General features: G+C 39.0%; 1 protein-coding gene across 8 annotated transcripts in view; it reads right to left on the minus strand.

The window, feature by feature from the left end:
* The window catches only part of CCDC102B (coiled-coil domain containing 102B), a 175,017-nt gene that overhangs the window by 56,750 nt on the left and 96,687 nt on the right, over positions 1-21,580 (minus strand). The window contains exon 6 of one of the 8 annotated variants that reach the window (XM_082754661.1): positions 12,798-13,720. The exons of the other annotated variants lie outside the window; for them this stretch is intronic. Coding sequence (XP_082610787.1) covers positions 13,718-13,720 — 3 coding nt within the window. The 3' untranslated portion in view covers positions 12,798-13,717. Of the gene's footprint in view, positions 1-12,797; positions 13,721-21,580 lie in introns of those variants that run through there. 8 annotated transcript variants of the gene reach the window in all.

The raw sequence follows: 21,580 nt of genomic DNA on the forward strand, positions 1-21,580 counted from the left end.
TGTGTATTCATGCCCATAATGGTAAGATTTGATAAGCTTAGTAGAAAAGCTTCTAATGAAACTGTTATGGCTTGGAAACAGATCTGACTCAGGAGCGTCTTTGCAATCAGGATCAAGCTACCTGTAAAACATTATTTTCCAAATAAATGTAGTAAAAGTATACAATGATTGGCATCCTGCATTATTTCATATTGGTTAACAATATGTTCAAGATAATTTAAAAGCATTTCCAAGGGATATCATTACAACCAGTATGACATGTCCATTTTCTGTAATACCTCATCTCAAATCTCAACACTGATTTGTTTACACATTGTTTATTTCTCCAGGTTCCATTTTAAAATTTAATTTTCAGTATGAAGAGTTGTATCAAAAATAGGATCTAATGTATCTTCAAGTTATAGTGGGATACCATCTTTTTGCCATTGTATTGGGTCTGTCTGAGCTGGAGTCACCTTTTCCCTGCAGCAGCCCACACAGTGCTGTGCTCTGCACTCGTAGCTGGAACAGCACTGATATCACTCAAGTGTTGTGTCTATTGCTGCATAGTGCTGGCACAGCATCAGGACTCCTTCCAAGCCCCCAAGAGCCAGCAGGCTTGGGGTGGGCAAGTGATGGGAAGGGGACATTGCCAGGGCAGCTGACCTAAACCAAACAAAGGGATATTCCATAACACATGATGTCACACTCAGCAATAAAAAGGGGAGCTCTCGTGGTGGAGGGGGCTGTTCCTCCTGAACAACCACTACACGTTTTGAGGCCCTGCTTCTCAGGATGTGGCCAAACATTGCTCGTTGATGGGAAGCAGAGAATAATTTTTTCCCTCTCTCTGTGCTTCCGTGAGGACTTATTGTTTCTTTTGTTTCTTTTTCTCCCCATTCCCTTTCCTTTTAATATCCCCTTTCTCTTCTCAAACCTCGAGTTCTCTGTGTTATATTTTCTCCTCCTTCCTCTCTGAGGAGAGGGGGAGTGAGAGAGTGGTTGTGGTGGAGCTTGGCTGCCCACCTGAGTAAAACCACCACAGCCATTAATCTGTACTTCTCAGAAAGTACAAGTAGATTATCCATGTCTGGATTCAGTCTTGGTCTTAGTTCCAGTTTCTAAATTCCCTCATTGTTTTCTTTCTTTTGCTTAGGAATATTTAATGCTTGATTGCCTGAGAACAAGCAGCAAGTGTCATCACATAGGTTGTTTTAAGTCATCTGGTTTTATATGGTGTTAGAAACTGATAAATATCACCCATTTAACTTTAAAACTCTAAAATGGAACTGAAATCAAGCCATTTTTTTCCCTGTGAAGCCCTTACACACTTGCTAGAAGATAATCTATGCTCCCCTTTCATAAACCTTGCCTTCCTTTTAACTTGATCAAAATCATGAGTTCTAAACAAACCAAAACAATGTGCTCCAAAATAATGCTGCCTTTATCCCCACAGTAAAAACAAACCCTTGGGTGAACAGACAGACAAGCAGATAGACAGTTGTGTTTATTGTGCAAAGTGTGAAAAAGCACCTTGAACTCAAGGCTAACCAGCCTCAAGAGAATTGAGCAAAGTCTTCTGCATACTCATATTAGTTTTAATTAGCTTCATATGAATTTTAAGCTAAAAATTAATGAAATATCACAAAAACTTCCCTAGATCTATTTAACTCATATTAATTGTTGTCACTTGCCATTAATACTGTAGATTCTTTTCTTTTTAATATTTCCTATTTTCACATCTCTAAGAAATACAAAACTGGCAACAGAAATTCCCAAGAATCCTTATTCCTGAGATCAAAATGGTGGCAAAAACTCCTGTTCAACTAAATATAAATGTGTTAAACTACCTTTCTAGTATTGTTCTACTTAAGTACTTTAAGAATATTAAGAATACTAAGAATATCAAGAATATATTAAGCTGAATATGAGTGAGCACTGTGCCCTGGCAGGCAGGAGGGCCAACTCTACCCTGGGGAGCATCAAGCACGGACGGCCTTGCTAGTCGATTGAGGGAAGGGATTGCCCCACTCTGTGCTGGTGTGGCCTCACCTTGAATACTGTGTGCAGTTCTGGGCACCACAGTACAAAAAGGACGTGAAATTGTTGCAGAATGTCTGGAGAAGGGCTACAAAGATGGTGAAGGGCCTAAAGGGGACGATGTATGATGAGTAGCTGAGGTCAATTGGCCTGTTCAGCTTGTAAAAGAGTAGGCTTCAAGGCCTTGGAAAAGGGGAGACCTTATCATGGCCTACAGACTCCTCACAAGGGGGAATGGAGGGGCAGGTGCTGATCTATTATCTTTAGTGACCAGTGATAGGACCTGAGGGAATGTTGTCAAGCTGCAACAGGGGAGGTTGAGGCTAGACATCAGGAAGAGGTTCTTCACTGAGAGGGCTGTTGCACACTGGAACAGGCTCCCCAGGGAAGTAGTCACTGCACTAAGCCTGTTGGAGTTTAAGAAGCATTTGGACCGTGCACTTAGTCACATGGTCTGAATTTTTGGGTAGACCTGTGTGGAGCCAGGAGTTGGACTTGATGATCCTTGTGGGTTCCTTCCAACTTGGGATATTCTATGATTCTATGAATATATACTCATACTGCCACTAGTCAATTTAAGAAGAAAATGCTAGTAAATGTTTATGGCTATATATTCTATTGCACAAACAGTGATTCTGTTCATGCTAATGCAGTTGCATGCAGATAAAGAGATTCAAAGAGATCGCTTAAATCTGCAATTAATGGAACATAAATCTTGTATTATTATAAAATTAAGAGAAAGGAAATCAAAAGTGGCTTTCTCCTGAAGATTTAACATCAATGTCTTTAACAGTCTGAGACTCTCAACTGAGCTGGGGTAATCTGTGCATTTTCTTTTCTCATGAGCAATTTGAAGAAACGTGCCTTAACCTTCCTGATTCTCAGAGCTCAGATAAGCCAACGACTTTGAATTATCATTGACTGAAATGTCAGAATATTTCAAGGGAAACATAACAAGCAGGCATTAATCGTGCATGAGATTTTTTTTTTTTCCCACCATCTAGAAATGTATTTTCTATTTATTGTGCTATAGTTATTGCTATTAAGTGTTACTTAAAAAGGTTGCATCTGATTCTTGATGGATTAGTCTGACTTCCTTGAAACACAAAACACTAAATTGCCGATAATTTATGAACAAGTCTAAATTAGAAGTTGTTTTTTTTTTTTTTTTTTCTTTTATAAATGATGTTTTTGAACCATTGTACTTAATTTTGAACTAATTGTTAAAAGCTAACACATCACAGCCTTATCCTATTATACAGAGCTTGTTCTGTTTAAAAAGTGTAACCAAGTCACTGACAGGCACTGTATAACATCTCGTATATTACAGGTGAAATGTTATTTCTATCATTAATTTATATTTCAGTAAGTAAACATTTTTATTAATGTGCAGTGATTTTTTTTCCCATATTTTTGTAACAGAGTGTAAAGCTATTGAAAACCTGAATTAACTCAAGGAGCAATCAAGTGGTTTTATATATAAAATGCTATACACAGGGTAGATATAATTCAGTCCTTCCAGTATGATCTTTCATACTTTGGGTAACCCTCTGAGTAGCACATGAGTAAGGACATGCTTACTCTTAGTCTGAAATGGAAGTTAAATCCACTTTGGTTAAATTTACTTGTTTTAAGATTTCATGATATATGAAAATTTATCATATGGAAATATGATTGGTTAGAATTAACTAACACAAGTCTTTAAAACAACCAGATCTATTTGTCAACATGACACTTAATAGTGACAAGTAGGATACTTGAATACGATGAAAGACACTTCAGTGGCAGACATTAGGCATGTTTGTATGTGAAGTGAGTCATAACTAACATTATTGGTTGAACAATATACATGTATTTAGAAAATAGATTTTTTTTTTTTTTTTTCTGTGACTTTGCTATGTGCCTAACATGTCACAAACAGTTCTAAAATAACATGTTGATATTTCATTAATTAGTTAGATGAAATGTCAAAATAAAATAGTTATAAATTGCAAGTTTTGAAAACTTGTCAAACTGAGAATGGAAACAAAAGTGCTTGGCATGCATACAAATATTTTGTTTTAGTTTGTTAAGCTGACATGAAGTATATAGCAAATATATATATGTATAACAAATTGGTTTAAAATACTTATTTTCTGGAATGATACTCAGTTATAGGTCTCATTAAGCAGAGTATATGTGTTACTCAGCACTAAATGAGAAAAATCTGTATCAAAGGAAATATTACACTGCCATAAACTGTGTCACATATTGGAAAAGTGACATGGAATAGTTTTAACTGGAAATAAAACTTTTTTTTTTTTTTCTTTTAGCTTTCATTACAATATTTTCCAAAGACAAATAATTTTTAGACCAAAAAAAAAAAAAAGTTTAAAAGGAAGAACTTTAAAAAATAATAATAATTAAAAAATAAATTATCTGGTTTCCAGGACTTCCAGATCTTGTATTCTTAGAAAAACAGAAAAATAGCACACTTTTTCAGTTACTGTTCAGTAACTGAATTCAGTTTCAGTACTGTATTTCTGAATTTTATCAGTCGTGGTAGAAACTTCTGTTCTACAGATCTTGTTATTTAAGTACCTTTGAGAAAAAGAATAAAATATTATACCATTAGTTTTCAGGTCAATGCCATTGGCACAGTGGACAAGATTTCTTCCTTCCCAGTCACTCTCTGCCCCTGCTCCACATGGGATCCCTCCCACGGGATACTATCCTTCCAAAACAGATCCTGCATGGACTTCCCACAGGTAGCAGCTCTTCAAGAACTGCTCCCACATGGCTCCATACCATGGGGTCCAGGTCCAGCTGTCAGAAGCAAACTGCTCCAGCATGGGTCCTCCATGGGCGGCAGCTCCCCCCCAGGTCCCCTGCTCCTGCATGGGCTCCTCTCTACAGGCTGCAGTCTCCTCCAGGCCACATCCACCTGCTCCACCAGGGGCTTCTGCACAGGCTGCAGGGGAACTGCTGCTGCATGCCTGGAGCACCTCCAGCATGTCGCCATTCTGCCTTCTGCAGACTCCTTGCTCTCCCAGCTGCTGCTGCCCAGCAGTTTTTTTCCCCTTTGTTAAATTTGCCCAACCAGTATCACTCACAGACTCATCTCTGGCCTGCAGCAGGTCCCTTTGGAGCTGACTGAAACTGTCCCTTTTCTAACATGGGGCAGCTGCCGGATTCTTCTCACAGAGGCCACTCCTGCAGACCCCTGCTACCAAAACCTCGCCACATAAACCCACTATATTCATAAAGTCAGAATGAGATAAAACAGGCTTTTTGTCCACAATTTGTGAAAAAGGGAATGACACTGTCTAGTGGAGTCCTAGGGAATGCTACTGATGTTGTTTTTGAAGTTGCACTCAATTACAAAGATGTGAGATGTAAATATACCAGAACTAAATTTAGCAAATCACTTAAAAATTGATGGGAAATGAGACTGGCTGTTCTGCTTCATGTAAGTATTATATTATATTATTATATATTATCTCTCTCTATATATATATTAATATATAATATATTATTATATTACATTATTACATTTATATATAGTTATATATACTTAATATAAGTATTTAAATTTAAGGAATACTCTCTTTTGGGTCAATCTGGAACACAGAGCAAACACCATGTTGTTGACCTTTTAAATTACTCTGCCTAGAAGGCATACAGAATTTATTGTTTTCCACGGGATAAAGCAGTTTTATCTGGCTTCATTTGCAAGTAAAGAGTAGTCTCATTTTTACATTTTGACCAAATCTGAATAGGTCCCTAGAAATCATGTGTGTGTGTGTGTCTCTGCATGTGTAAGTTCAGTATGCATTCATTTCTGTAAACAAGTATTATTAACTTTCACTTTTCATGTCATTTGTGTAGAACTAATCTATAGCTCATTGTTTTCATGTGGGAACTAAATCTTGATAATAAGGTTCATCATCAGTGCTTGATAGAAATAAGAGTGATAGGTATTCTAGTAACACTATGGAGAGAACAATTTTCTACAAGAGACTGACAAAAATAGATGATGTTCAGTGATGATACCAAAGAGAAAGTAATACTTGTTTACAAGAATCAAAATCAATGAACTGGAGGCTTTTGAACAGAAGAGGGAAAAGGAACTATTTTGCACTATTTTGTACTTTGCACTCAGAAAAGTGAAAATAATTGTTTTAAAAGAAAAAAAAACAAATACCATAAATATGGGCTACCTGGACTTTAAAACAAAGAAAAGTGTTTGTTTGTAAGAACCAATCACAATAATGGTTAGGATATCAACATGGCTTGGAATTTTTAAGACTCAGACTGAAGACATGCAAAACCAACTGAGTGTAGTCACCTTGAAGCCCTCCCAATTCATGTCTAGACGTAATGGACAAGTCTTCATTTTAAAAAGTCATATGAACTTGTCTTAATTTCTGAAATTACTTCCAAAGCATTAGCAGGATGATTCATTTGCCTCAACAAGTCTGCATAAATGTTACTAACAATATTAGTGGCACTGGTGTCAGCAGGTAGCATGCTGATGGAGACAGAAGTTGATCATTCCCTTCTCTTCATGAGTTTTTAGTGTGCAAAGAGTCCGTCCTACACATAATTCACATAGGGAGTGTCACTGTATGCAAAGTACACCAAGTAGCTTGTTTTATCCAAAGCATGCCTCCATCATTTCCTGAAAGTATTCATACTGGAATAATGTCATCATCTTATCTGTGAGGATCTAACTAACATTACAATAAATTTATTTTTGAGCAAAAGCCACAAAAGTGAGCCACTTTAGCATAGTCCCTAAGAAATTATTAAACATGTCCCAGCCAGATGGTTTAGTCACAGTAAAGGAGTCAAGAGAATAAAGCTCTTTAATTGTGGTGTAATTAAGATATGTATCTTTCCTAATCATGACCTCTGAAATCCCTAAAGTTATGTTGTGAATTTCTGAGCATTTTCAGATAAATGGGTTCAATGTGCATGCTGCATATAACTCAATTCCTTTCTACTCTTCAGCTGCAAGGAAAGGAATTTAGTCTCCCTCAATATCGCCATGTGTATACACAGATTTATACTGATTACATCAATAAATATAAAAGTTAAGTTTTGGGACTTTTGGTGGGTGCATACTGTATGATTTATGATAAAGGATGATGTTAAGAGGGTAAGAAAAATTTAAAAAGTATAAATAGAAACTGAAAAAAAAAAAAGGTAAGTAAACTCGTGTGATAAATTATAAATCACTTGGAATAATAACTGGAACTGTAAGCCTTCAGATTAAAAAAACAAAAAAAAACAAAAAAAAACTGAGATCTTGTACGTTCATGGAAACACATAAAAATACAGAAATCTTACCGATGCTGAATTTTATTTAAAACTAAGTGGCTATTAAAGTGATCATGCATTTGACATTACATAAACAGAGGTTCCAAACAGATGTTAATAAATGAGAAGTGTAACAAATTAATTAGACTTTAAGATTCTCAAAACCTGCCCTGCTTTGTTGTGTATAGACAGATTCTTAGCAAAATATGAATATGAGTATGCTGCATTGCTACAAATAAAAATACTGTTTTAATTAAAGAAAAATATTATCCACACATGCCATTTATACAACAGAATTACAGGCTCCTAAAATAAAAAGTCTGCATAGAAAAGTTGGGAATAATGAATATTGAGCTGAATTGAAACTAGAGGAGAAATACAGTTATGCAGAATGCAATCACCCAATTTGGAATGAGGCCAGAGTAACACAAGGCAAATTCTGTTGTCTGTTCAAGTCGTATAATCTCTCTGCAATCAATGGGAAGAATTTGGTTCAGTACCTGCTAAAGCCTCTTTGTCATGGAACTTTGTCACTGCAAATAGTGACACTGAAAAAAATCACCTTGGATTTGTGGCTCTTTTAAGGGATTCATGTGCTTTCACTATCAAACATTTAATACATCATCTTTAAAGAGCTGACTCTCATAGAAACTCTCCTAATCTTCTGTACAGTAAGAAACTCCTATTACTCCCACACAAATGGCTTAGAACATGACTTGCCAGGTTGGGGGTGTATGGGAGGAGAACAGTGTAGGCCACCTGAAATGTGTTATACTTTAAACTGGTAATGCTTCTTAAGGAGAATTACAATTCTTAAGTCATCTTTTATTTCTGACTTGGTTTTGTCCTGTAGATTACCAATTCAAACACTCATCATCATCATCATAGCACATCATGAGAGATCTGACAAAAGAGACACACACATCTCTGTTTAAAGGATATACATTCAAAGCACAGAGAATTGACTTGCCTGACATCGTAACTCCATAGTGGAAAAAGCTAGAATGGGAATTCAAGGTTTTTGAGCCTTAATTCAATGCTCTGTCATCCATTGCATACCAGTTTCATCTATGATCTGAAATGTCTCTTAGAAATGTTTATGACATTTATCTAAAACACCACTAAATTAAAGTTTTCTTAAGTTTCTTAGACTTCTTGTCTTTAACTCTGTTCAGAAAATTCAGGGGAAGGGAGTGGAGGGGGGAGGAGGGGAGGGAAGGAGGAAAATGTATTCCTTTTGTAGACTTTCCTACCAAAAATGTATAAGTGCCTGAATTTGGTCCTGGTGATTTTACAGATAGATTAGTAACACAGATTTACTCAAAGACAAAAATTTCATTACAGCAAGTCTAATCTAGGCTACCTCAGATCCTATCCATATACTTCTTCTAAAAATCTTAGCCATATGCTAAGGCAAGGTCTCTTCTAAAAAGTTAAAAAAATAAGTATGAAGAATTTGTAGCTCTACAAATTCTAATTGCTCTTTATGGCAAGTTCAGCAGACCAGAAAGTAAATGATAATCCTTCCTTTACTTCTACAACATTTTTTTCTTCCACAGTACCGTTTATTTTTTTTTTGTTGTTGTTGTTTTTCTCCTTTTTTTTTTTCTTTTTTTTTTTTTTTTCCCCCTGTTTAATGTTAGCAAGATCGACAGCCAAGGTACTTCCTGTAGTCTTCCCTTCAGAAGAAGAGTATTTTCACTCTAGACGGTACAAAGAATTCTTGCACCAACTTTTCTAAACCTAGAAAAGCGTACTAATGAGAATGGTCATATTACACGTTTCATAATTCTAAGTTACATAGTTTAACATGCCCATAAGATATGAAAGCAGATTTTTATAGGTCAGGCAAATGATTACTGATACTTTCATTTATTGCCAGTAAAAATATTTTCGTATCAGCTAATGTTTAGATCTCTTCTTCCACTTGTACTTGATTTTGATAATAAGTAAAGTGTTGTGGTTTAACCCAGCTGGCAGCTAAACACCACACACCCTCCCTCTCTGGGATGGGGGAGAAAAATGGGAAAGTGAGGCCTGTGAGTTGAGATAAAGACAGTTTATTAAGACAGGAAAATAATAATAATAATAACAATAATGATGATAATAGTACTACTAATAATAATGTGTACAAAACAAGTGATGCACAATGCAATTGCTCACCACCCGCTGACCGATGCCCAGCCTAACCCCAAGCAGTCCGGCCCTCCTCCCCCCAGCTAGCCACCCCTATATATTGTTTAGTACAATGTCAGATGGGATGGAATACCCCTTTGGCTAGTTTTGGTCAGCTGTCCTGGGTCTGTCCCCTCCCAGCTCTTACTGCACCCCCAGCCTGCCTGTTGGCAGGACAGAGCGAGAAGCTGAGGCGTCCTTGGCTTAGTGGAAGCACTGCTCTGAAACAATTAAAACATCAGCATGTTATAAGCACTCTTCTCTACCAACTACTAGGAAGAAAATTAACTCTCTCCAAACTGAAATCAGGACCATACAAATATTTAAAGAGAAATGCAGCAAGCACTTCAGCCTCCTTCACATTTTCTGTCACTAGCTTGCCTTCCTCCAGAAATGGACTGACACTTTCTTTGAATGGGAGTTGCTACAATCCCTTCCTGATATCCTTTGTATTCACTTCAAGTTTGAGATCCTGCTGGGCTTTTGCTTTCCTGATTTTAAGTGTCTGAGTTTTATGACTGCTCATTTGTAGACTTGGTTAATTTGCACATCATTAATAATTTTGGTTTCAGTATTATTAAGAAGGCTATATGATGTTCCACCAAATTTACCAGCTTTCCTGCACAATGGGTTGATTTTTTTTCAGAGCGCTGTTTATGAGCACTCAGTAAGTTTTCTCTAGAACTTGAGCAATTTTCCTGGGCGTTCTTCCCTTTGTGATAGCTTACCAGATAATTTTGCCTTTTAATTCTCCAAACAAGCTGGAATCCAATTTTCTAACTGATTGCTTCTGCTCACCTTCCAGGAATTCCTGCAAACCCTGAATTCAGTCAGATCATGGTTGCCACAGCGCAAGTTGCCCACACTTGATAGGAATTCTTCTCTTCTTGGAAGCAGCAGATGAAGTAGAACATTGCTTTTGTTTGGCCCTGAGCCGGTTAGGGGAACAGTTCTAGATGGAGATGGTGAGCCTTCCTTCTACTGGCGGAAGTAACAAGCTTCTACCATTTAAAAATACATGTCATTTTCCTGCTCTTGCATTGCCTCATTGAACCTTTTTTATTTTTTTCTCTCCTGAAGTTTAGGATCTAGCCTCTCCTGGATCCTTCAAAGATTCTGTCAATCTTTTTTTTTGTAATCCCTGAGACAGTGGGAACAGGATCACCTCATGGGGCTGCCTCACCTGGTGCTACAGTGAGTATACCTCCCATAGATGAATCTGCCAGCACCTCTGCACCTCTAGTTGTGATCCTTGTCCCATGGTAGAGCAACAGCCACTGTCTGAAGCCTAAATTTTATTTATTTAAAATTTTATTTATTTAAAGTTTTATTTATTTAAAGTTTTATTTATTTATCATGAATGCACTCTCTGGCAGTTGTTTCTGTGTTGCTGCATGGCCTACTGTTCTAAAACAAATAACTAATTGTTGATATCACTTGCAGTTCAACTACATCTCTTCCCCTCCCCTCCCCTCCCCTTCCCTATGCTGGTCAAACATCAAAACGTAATTGTTTCATTGATTTAGCCTTCATCCAGGCTAGCATGATTGAAACAAACAATTTCTATAAGCTTCTCATCTACGATGAGTGTTTAAACACCACAATTATCACAACGTGTTATTTTAGCTATATGTTAAATTCTGACCCTAGCCTGCCATTCTGTCATTTTAAAATATCTCTTGATTTGTTGATGTCTGCTCCACCAAAAGGAGGAGCTACATTTACCTAATTATATTTATTAACTGTTTCATTGCACTGAAGATAGAACAAGGAAATGAGTAAGAGATCCTGAAAAGGAACTGACTGAAGCACTATTCGTATTTCTTCTACTTACATTACATTCATATCCTCTTCTATTACAGATTTCTTTTCCCAGAAAATAAACAATAGCTTTTTTTTTTTTTTTTTTTTTCCCACTTGATTGGCATTAACAGGAATAGTTAAAATAGTTATGAGTATTGTCTACTATTTGACAGGAGATAATACCAACATTGCTTAAAGCAATATTCTAGAGTACACAGAGCAGAGCTTTCTGGTGTTTGTGGAAAAAAATGCATATGTATGACCTGGTTCTGGTAGTTCTTCAAGGTAGCAGTCTTTCTAACGACCTTTAAAGAGTCTACATTTAATTGAATGAATAAAATCAGTGTTGCTTGTTCCTGAAAACTACCATTTAAGGGAAATTAAAATTAATAGACTATTTTAAGGAAAAATTGCAAAGGCATCAATAGAGTCAGATAAAGTGTGTAGGACAGAAAAAAAAATAGGTTCTTTATCAGTGAGGTGCAGAACTGAGATCAAAAGCACTAAAATACAGCTAGGAAAGGAAACAGTCATGGAGTTCTCTCTGCTTTTCAGTGAAAGGTTACAGGCTTTTTTTCTTGAAATGTTTCAAGTAATCATCAAATTGAAAAGAAACAAACAAACCAAAAAAAAAAAAAAAGACAAATTGCTAATCCACAAAATGAAAATACACAAAACAGTTTAATGATTACAGCTTGTGTAAGTACAGGAGCCATGAGAAGCATTTGAAAATAAATAGTTGTATTTGATTGCTTCCCACCTTCCTTTTGGACTACCAATTGGATAAAACTGCTCTTTCCCTCTTTCTGTTTTGCCCTTCTGAGGACATTTAGCTTAGAAGCTAATTTAAGAAATGCATTATATCCACAAAATTAAACTTCACAACTGTGACTTCTTTGTAGTGCATCTCTTCATTCCTCCCAGCTGATCCTCTCCAGATGAGTCCTTGTGAAGTACTCAAGGACTCTGTAAAAAATAATAATAATAATAAAATAGTAATACTAACAACTGTTCTGGCCCTGGTTCTAGTTGACTTAGAGTTTGCCTTCACAGAATCACAGAACGGCTGAGGTTTTGAGACCTCTGGAGGTCATTTTGTCCAAGCACCCTGCAGAAGCAGGTGTAGAAACAGCCAGCTACCCAGTACCATGTCCAGATGGCTTTTGAGTATCTCCAAGGAAGGAGACTCCACAACCTTTCTGGACAACCTGTGCCAGTGCTCCATCACCAAATAAAATCACCCTAATGCGTTGCCTTCTCCATGTCCTGCATCACCAGGTCCTCCGCCCCATTCAGAAGCAGGCCCACGTTCTTGCTAGTTTTCCTTTTGTTACCTACATATTTAGAGGAGCCCTGCTTGTTGCTTTTGATATCCCTTGCAAGATTCAATTTCGTTTGTGCTTTTGCTTTCCTAACTGCATCTTTTCATGGTCAGGCAATGTCACTATATTCCTCCCAAGTTACTTGCCCCTTCTTCTACCTTCTGTATATTTCCTTCTTGTGTTTGAATTCAGTTAGAAGCACTTTGTTCTATGCTGTGCTCCTGGCATTTTTGCCTGACTTCCTCTTTGTTTGAATATACCCCTCTTGAGTTTGAAAAAGATGATAAGAGTATGAAATAGCTTTCTTGGCTGCCTATTGCCTCCAGTGCCTTATCCCATGGGACTCTTCCAAATGGATCTTTGAAGAAGCCAAAGTCTGCTGTCCTGCAATCCAGTTTTTGGATCTTGGTTTTTGTCTTCCCTCTTCTTAGGATACTGAACTCTGCCATCTCTGGGTCACTGCAGTCAAGGTAACATTTGATGTTATATCCACAATAAGCCCTTGTTTGTTGGTGAGTATGAAGTTCAGCAGAGGTCCACCTCTCCTCATTGGCTCCTCTATTCTGGGTTGGGAATTTGTCACTGATACTCCCCAGGAACATCATGGATTGCTGTACCATCATTCCAACTGATGTCAGGGTGGCTCAAGTCCCTTTTGAGAATTGGGTCCTGTGAATCTGAGGCTGCTCCTAACTGTCCATAGAAGACCACATCATTTTGTTCATCTAAGATCACTAAAGCAAGATCTTAGAGGATCTCATTTTTCAACCATAGCTTTATTGCTCTTGTCCTGATGCTTCTTAGTTCATAAATCCTACACTAACTCTGATACTTTTATCTTCTTTTTTCCCAACCATTCTATCTGCCAGTTTTCAAATTAAGCATCAAGAGTGCCATTCTTCAGTGAGATTAAACTCTGTAAAGATGATGCTTAGGAGGTATATTTATATCTTTGAAAGACTTAAATCAGTTCAGCGATGTCTGTAAAGCACAAATCTCACTGCATCCTTAATTGCATGTCACTGTCAGGAAATATAACACGCTGTACATATTTCTCTTGATATTTTCATTCCTTTTTTGTTTGTTTGTTTGTTTTGTTACTGAAAACACAAAATAGTTAACATAAAACCTGTTGGAACAATGTAAATACATTTTTAAATGACTACATGAATAAAATGCCCCAATTATATATGTATCAAGAAAACAGACTACAGTGCATTATAGGACACCAAATGAGAACAAAAGGCAACAGAAGAAAGTAAGAAAATGAAACAGTACCCTGCAACACTAAAGAACTGTTATAAAATAGTGTTTTTTTTTTTTTTTTTTTCCCAATTTTGTTTATTGACAGAAAAGAGTCCCTCAACAAAATTCTCTTTATTTCTAATCATTTCCACAAAATGTGCTTTTGGGAATAAAATTTTTGTTTAGAAATAACTGGTATTTCTTACTCCTTGTTCAGCATGTACAGGTTAGTTGTATAAATGTGTACAGGTCTTTAAAGGAGTATCTCTTTCTCACCTCTCACAAAGAAAATAAAATAGTTTTCCTAACTCATAAAGAAGTTAATGTAAAACCTTAATTTATAACCGGGGTGGGGGGGGGGGGAAACATTATAGAGGAAGATACTATCAGGAAGATATTATAATCATGAGTTTTGATAACTGATATTTTATTGGAAACAAGGTAATATTACTACGTCCACCAACATCTACAGCTGCATACACATATAATTGTACATATAAAAATTAGGCACTACATATTCTTATGACAAATTGTAAAAATTATTTCACTTAAGAAAGAACAATAAATCAAAAGACAAAATGAACCCCAAATGCAGTGACCATGCCCTGGCTGAGTTTGTGATCTTGAGGAATATGGGCCTAGCAAAGAGCAAAGTCAGGACCCTTAACTTCCAAAGAATGAACTTCCAGCTGTCTATAGACTTAGTGGATGACATCCCCTCGAACACTGCCCTTAGGGACAAAAATGCTGAACAGTGCTAGCAACTCTTTAAAGACGCTTTTCTAAGAGTGCAATAACTCTCCATCCCCCTGTATAAGAAACCAAACATGGAAGGCAGGAGACTGGCATGGCTGAGAAAGGACCTGCTGGTCAAACTGATGTCTAAGAAGGAAATGCACAGGCAGTGGAAGCAGGGACATGTGGCCTGGAAAGAGTACAGGGATACCCACGGATGGATGTAATCAGGAAAGCCAAGGCACAGATGGAACTGAACTTGGCAAAAGATGTGAAGAATAACAAGAGGTTCTACAGGCACACTGGTCAGAAAAGAAAGGCCAAGGAGATTGTACTACCTCTGATAAATGAGAAGGGAGAAGTGGTAATGACAGACAGGGAGAACGTTGAGGTACTCAACAACTTCTTTGCCTCAGTCTTTACTGGAAGTCAGTCTTCCCACATCTTTTGTTTCCCTGAATCTATAGGTGAGGGCTGGTGGAGCAAAGTGCCTCTGTGAGTGACAAGCAGGTTCGAGACCACCTGAAGAAACTAAATAGATACAAGTCTATAGGACTTAGAATCATAGAATCATAGAATATCCTGAGTTGGAAGGGACCCATAAGGATCATCAAGTCCAACTCTTGACACCGCACAGGTCTACCCAAAAGTTCAGACCATGTGCCTAAGTTCACAGTCCAATCTTTTCTTAAATTCAGACAGGCTCGGTGCAGTGACCACTTCCCTGGGGAGCCTGTTCCAGTGTGCAACCACCCTCTCTGTGAAGAACCCCCTCCTGACGTCCAGCCTAAATTTCCCCTGCCTCAGCTTAACCCCGTTCCCGCGGGTCCTGTCACTAGTGTTAATGGAGAAAAGGTCTCCTGCCTCTTGACAACCCCTTACGAGGAAGTTGTAGACTGTGATGAGGTCCCCCCTCAGCCTCCTCTTCTCCAGGCTGAACAGGCCCAGTGACCTCAGCCGTTCCTCGTACGTCTTCCCCTCCAGGCCTTTCACCATCTTCGTAGCCCTCCTCTGGACACTTTCCAACAGTTTCATGTCCTTTTTATACTGTGGTGCCCAGAACTGCACACAGTACTCGAGGTGAGGCCGCACCAGTGCAGAGTAGAGCGGGACAATCACCTCCCTTGACCTACTAGCGATGCCGTGCTTGATGCACCCCAGGACACGATTGGCCCTCCTGGCTGCCAGGGCACACTGCTGGCTCATATTCAACTTGCTGTCTACCACGACCCCCAGATCCCTCTCTTCTAGGCTGCTCTCCAGCATCTCATCGCCCAGTCTGTACATGCAGCCAGGGTTTCCCCGTCCCAGGTGCAGGACCCGGCACTTGCTCTTATTGAACTTCATGCGGTTGGTGATCGCCCAGCTCTCCAACCTATCCAGATCCCTCTGCAAGGCCTTTCCACCCTCATTCGAGTCCACAACTCCTCCAAGTTTGGTGTCATCAGCAAACTTGCTCAAAATACCTTCTATTCCTACATCCAGATTGTTTATAAAAATATTGAAAAGTACCGGCCCTAAAATGGAGCCTTGAGGGACCCCACTGGTGACCGCCCGCCAGCCTGACACAGCCCCATTTACCATAACCCTTTGGGCCCTGCCCGTTAGCCAATTGCTCACCCATCGTATGATGTTTTTATTTAGCTGTATGGTGGACATTTTGTCCAGTAGGATCCTATGGGAAACCGTGTCAAAAGCCTTGCTGAAGTCCAAAAAAATCACATCAGCTGGTTTCCCTTGGTCCACCATACCGGTGATCTTATCATAAAAGGAAATCAGGTTAGTTAGGCAGGACCTACCCTTCACAAACCCATGCTGGCTGGGACCAATGACTGCTTTGTCCCCCAGGTGCGCCTCAATAAGTCCGAGAACCAACTTCTCCATGATTTTACCGGGCACTGACGTGAGACTGACAGGCCTGTAATTGCTAGGGTCTTCTTTCTGACCCTTCTTGAAAATCGGCACAACATTTGCCAGCTTCCAGTCTACCGGGACCTCTCCAAATTCCCAGGATCGTTGAAAAATAATTGATAGAGGTTCCGCGATGACATCCGCCAGCTCTTTCAGCACCCGGGGATGAATCCCATCCGGACCCATGGACTTGTAGGGATCCAGGTGGAGTAGCAAATCCCGCACACGTTCAGGGTCAGTTGGGAGTTTGTCATCCCCACCGTCCCGGTCCTCCAGCTCAGGGCACCCTGGGTCCCGAAGCCCATCATCGGCATTGAAGACAGAGGCAAAGAAGGCGTTAAGCGTCTCTGCTTTGCCTACGTCATCGTCTGTGAGGAGACCTTCCCTATCAAGGAGCGGCCCTATGTATTCTTTAGTTCTCCTTTTTCCATTTACATATCTAAAAAAACCCTTTTTATTTTCTCTCACAGACACAGCCAGCTTCAACTCTAGCTGTGCTTTGGCCACTCGAACTTTCTCCCTACAAACACGAACAGCATCCCTGTATTCTTTCCATGACGCCTGGCCCTCCTTCCAGTAGCGAAACACTCTCTGTTTCCGCCTAATCTCCATTAGAACATTCCTGGTCAGCCACGCCGGCCTCCTGCCCCGCCTGCCTGACTTGCGATATTTTGGAATTGCCTTATCTTGTGCTTCAAGGAGGCATCGCTTAAAGAGTGACCAGCACTGGTGGACATCGAGGCCTTCAAGAGCAGTTTCCCAGGGGACCTTACTGACTAGTTCCCTGAGCAGCCTGAAGTCCGCTTTCCCCATATCTAGGGATGAGGTTTTGGTGGCACTTTTCCTTCTGTCACCATAAATTTTGAACTCAACCACTTCATGGTCGCTATGACCGAGGCAGCCACCAATCACCACATCTCCCACCAGACCCTCTCTGTTTTCTAGCAACAGGTCTAGGAGGGCACCTTTCCTAGTTGGCTCCGTTAGCACCTGTACCAAGAAGTTATCATCTAGGTGCTTCATGAACCTCCTGGACTTGCTCGTGTCAGCCGACTTGATGATATGCATCCCAGTATTCTGAGGGAACTGGATGATGGAGTTGCCAAGCCTCTTTCCATCATGTTTGAAAAGTAATAGCAGTCAGGTGAAATCCTTGGTGACTGAAAAAATGAAAACCTCACTCCTGTTTTTAAAAAGGACTGAAAAGAAAGCTGGGGAATTACAAACCAGTGAGCATCACCTGGGAAAAGTGCCTGAGAAAATCATGGAACTGATCCTCCTGGAAGTAACATCAAGGCACAAGACAAAAAGATGATTTGAGACAGCCAGCATGGCTTCACCAAGGGTAAAAATCATGCCTAATCAATCTGGTGGCCTTCTATGACGATGACAGAGTGACTGCATCAGTTGACAAGGGAAGACTGACCAATGTCATCTACCTGGATTTCTGTAAGGCCTTTGACATGGTACCACATGACATCCTGATCTCCAAATTGGAGAGAGATGGATTTGACAGCTGGACCATTCAGTGGATGAGGAATTAACCTGAAGGCCACACCCAGGGAATGGTGGTCAATGGCTCTATGTCCAAGTGGAGTCTGGTGACAACTTCCCATGATGTTCCCAAGATGTCCCTCAGGGGTCCATCTTGGAACCAGAACTATTTAATATCTTTATCAGTGACATAGACAGTGGGATCAAGTGCACCCTCAGCAAGTTTGCAGATGACACTAAGCTGAGTGGTGCAGTTGATACAACAGAAGGATGTCATCCAAAGGGACCTGGACAGGCTTGAGAAGTTGGCCCATGTGAACCTAATGAAGTTCAACAAGTCCAAGTGCAAGGTGCTGCACTGGGGTCAGGGAAATCCTGGACATGAGTACATACTGGGAGAAGAACTCATTGAGAGCAGCCCTGCAGAGAAGGCCTTGAGGGTTCTGGCAGATGAAAAGCTTGACATGAGCTAGCATTATGTACCTACAGTCCAGAAGGTCAACTGTGTCCTGGGCTGCATCAGCAGAAACTTGGCCAGCAGGTCAAGGAAGGTGATTGTCCCCCTCTGCTCTGCCCTTGCGAGACCCCACTTGGAGTCCTGCATCCAGGTCCAGGGCCTACAGCACAAGGCAGATGTGGAACTGTTAGGGCAGTTCCAGAGGATAGTCACAAAGATGATCAGAGGGCTGGAGCACCTATCCTATGAAGAAAGACTGAGAGAGCTGGGCTTGTTCAGACCGAAGAAGAGAAAGCTCTGTGGTGACCTTATTGCAGATTTTCAATACTTAAAGAGAACTTCAGAAAAGATGGAGAGCAACTTTTTGCTTTGACAGGACAAGGGGGAATGGTTTTAAACTAAAAGACGGGAGATTTTTATTAGATGTTAGGAGGAAATTCTTCACTCAGACAGTGGCGAGGCACTGGAATAGGTTGCCCAGAGAAGCTGTGGATGCCCCATGCTAGGAGGTGCTCAAAGCCAGGTTAGATGAGGCCCTGGGCAACCCAATCCAGTGGGAGGTGTTCCAACCTCCATGGCAGGGGGTTGGAACCAGATGGTCTTTAAAGTCCCTTCCAACCCAAACCATTCTATGATTTCATTACCCTTGAAATTGGAGAGTTTACTACCAACTCAGTCAGGACAGTATTCGGGATCATCCTTACCCCTGAAGAGCCTTGATATTCCAATGACTCATATACTGAATAGCACATAAAATAATGAGAAAATCTTACAGCACCTCAGATTGCTGCATTAATCTGTATAAATCAGATTGAGTATTAACTTCATGTCAAATATCCTTTTGAAACCTGCTAGGCTAGACTACAGCTATATAACATCTAAGAGATCCAGTGGAAAAGAATATGGATCATATAACAACATAAAAAATAGCAGAGTCAGAAGACAGGAGTTTCCATTTTCCTATGAGTCTGAGAATACAAATAATCAGATTGTACTTTTCACCCAAGTACACAGGACAATTTCCTGGCAATGGAACAGAGAAAACAACAAACAGCTTTTGTGGTACATTAAAGACACATTGCCTGCAGTACAGGTTTGTGCAGTGAACATACCATAGTTAAGTGCTATCTGAAGAAAACTGTTTTAGCATTTAGTCTTATTTTATTCCCACTGCACAATTTTAAACTGAATAGAGGATCTTCATGCTTTTGCTAAATAATTTTTAAACTGTTGCATTAGGGAAAAGAATATAAGTATTAACATGTTAACTTCTCCAAAAATACAAGGTACCTCTCTCTCCTTTCAAATAAGAAGTGTTTAAAGGAAAGATATTACTCCATTACTGCAGAATTTATTTATTTATTTATTTTACTTATTATAGTGCATGCACCCCACTTTGAAGAAAACTCGTTTAGATCAACCCACTTGCTCAGAACAGGGTCACAGCAGATGGCTCAATTTCTTGTCCAGTTAGGTTTTAAATTTCTCAGAGGATGGAGACTCCACATTGTGTCTGGGCAACCTGTGCCAATGTTTGACCATCCTCATGGAGAGAGAAAAAAAAAAAAAAGTTTTCTCATTTTTAAATGGAATTGTCTGCATTTCATTTTGTGCACACTACCTCTTGTCCTTTTAATCAGGACATTTAATTAGAACTGTTAGGATGCTGTGCCTATATTGAGATGTTACACAGATTTTCAAATACGTTGGAGTCTGTGGTAGGTAAAGTTTTGAGCAGTTCTACGTATGCAGCCAACCTACAAGCAAGCCCTTGTTCATCTGTTAAAGCAGAAGTAGAGTTCAGATTAAGACTAAGGAAGATGATGACTGTGCATGCTATGATAAAAAATTCAGTTCTTCCAGTTAAAGAGGGAAAACTAAAGCTTTCAAACAGGCAAGAGTTTGAATTTAGAACAAAACAAAGCATACAAGCAAAAAAACAAACAAACAAACAAACAACTAGAACTACCATCCCATATTCTCCTACTAACACAACTCTTGCTGTCTTTTCTTTAAGATCTGTTTGCTTGGTTCTGGTCTTTGGGTGTAATCGACCTTCAGAAAGCCAACCACAAGAAATAAAAGCTTTCTAGCAAAAGCTAGAAAGGAAAAAAACATTTATTCCTCAGCACAAGGGAAGTACTTGTTTAGTCCATCTTTGCTTGAGTTATAACATGTGTTATCTTACTAGGGTCATATTGGTTGGTAAGAAAATATTTATTCTTACAAATTTATTTGTTATACAAATTTTATTTCCTATACAAAAGAAACATTAAAAGGTGAACAATAGGAAGAGCTCTTCTTGCCACTGTATCACCAGATCATATGACCATGATTACAGAGAGGATTTTAATAGGTTTAAAACATAGCTAGTAATTTACCTCTTTCTTCGCATGAATTCAGAAGAGGAAGAATATACAACTTCCATGCACTCCTACAGGAAAGGTGATCCTCAGAATAAAGTGTGATAAAAAGCTAGTCCAACCACTTTTCAGTGATTCTGCAGGACAGCTGTTTTCACGAACTATGAATATTTTACTCAGGGAAAAAAAAATAAATCTTTAAACAGAGATTGGTGGGTGACTTTTGAAGTCAGAATATTTTCAGTAAAAGAAGACAAACAGAACAGAAGGAAGAATGGACACCTTTGCGCATACAGTTTTAAAGGCAAAGATGAATCTCTCCTTCTCATAATGTCTCTTTTGAGCAAAGTATAAAATTAAATATTCATGAGGATCTTAAATCTGTATTTAGAGAGATTGTTAATTATATTTAATTAACAGTGTTTAATTAACAATTGTTAATTATATTTAATTAACAAAGGTGTATCACTTCTACTCAATACTGTTTTCTATATACCAAACTTTAATTTAATTCACTTCCCATTAAAAATTTAAATTCATAACTCCTTCTGTCCCCTTCAAATTAAATCATTCTGCGACATGAACATGAATCAACTTCTTTTAATTATACTAAGAGGACTGTTGAAACTTAGCTAATTACATTTAAAAACATGTATTAACATTTTACCATCACACTATTTTATGAAAATTGAAAAGAAATTGGAATTATATACATAGACACACAGACAAACAGGAAAACACATATGTTTCTATGT

Source organism: Aythya marila (assembly GCF_965140915.1).
Source record: "Aythya marila genome assembly, chromosome: 2".
Taxonomy (NCBI): domain Eukaryota; kingdom Metazoa; phylum Chordata; class Aves; order Anseriformes; family Anatidae; genus Aythya; species Aythya marila.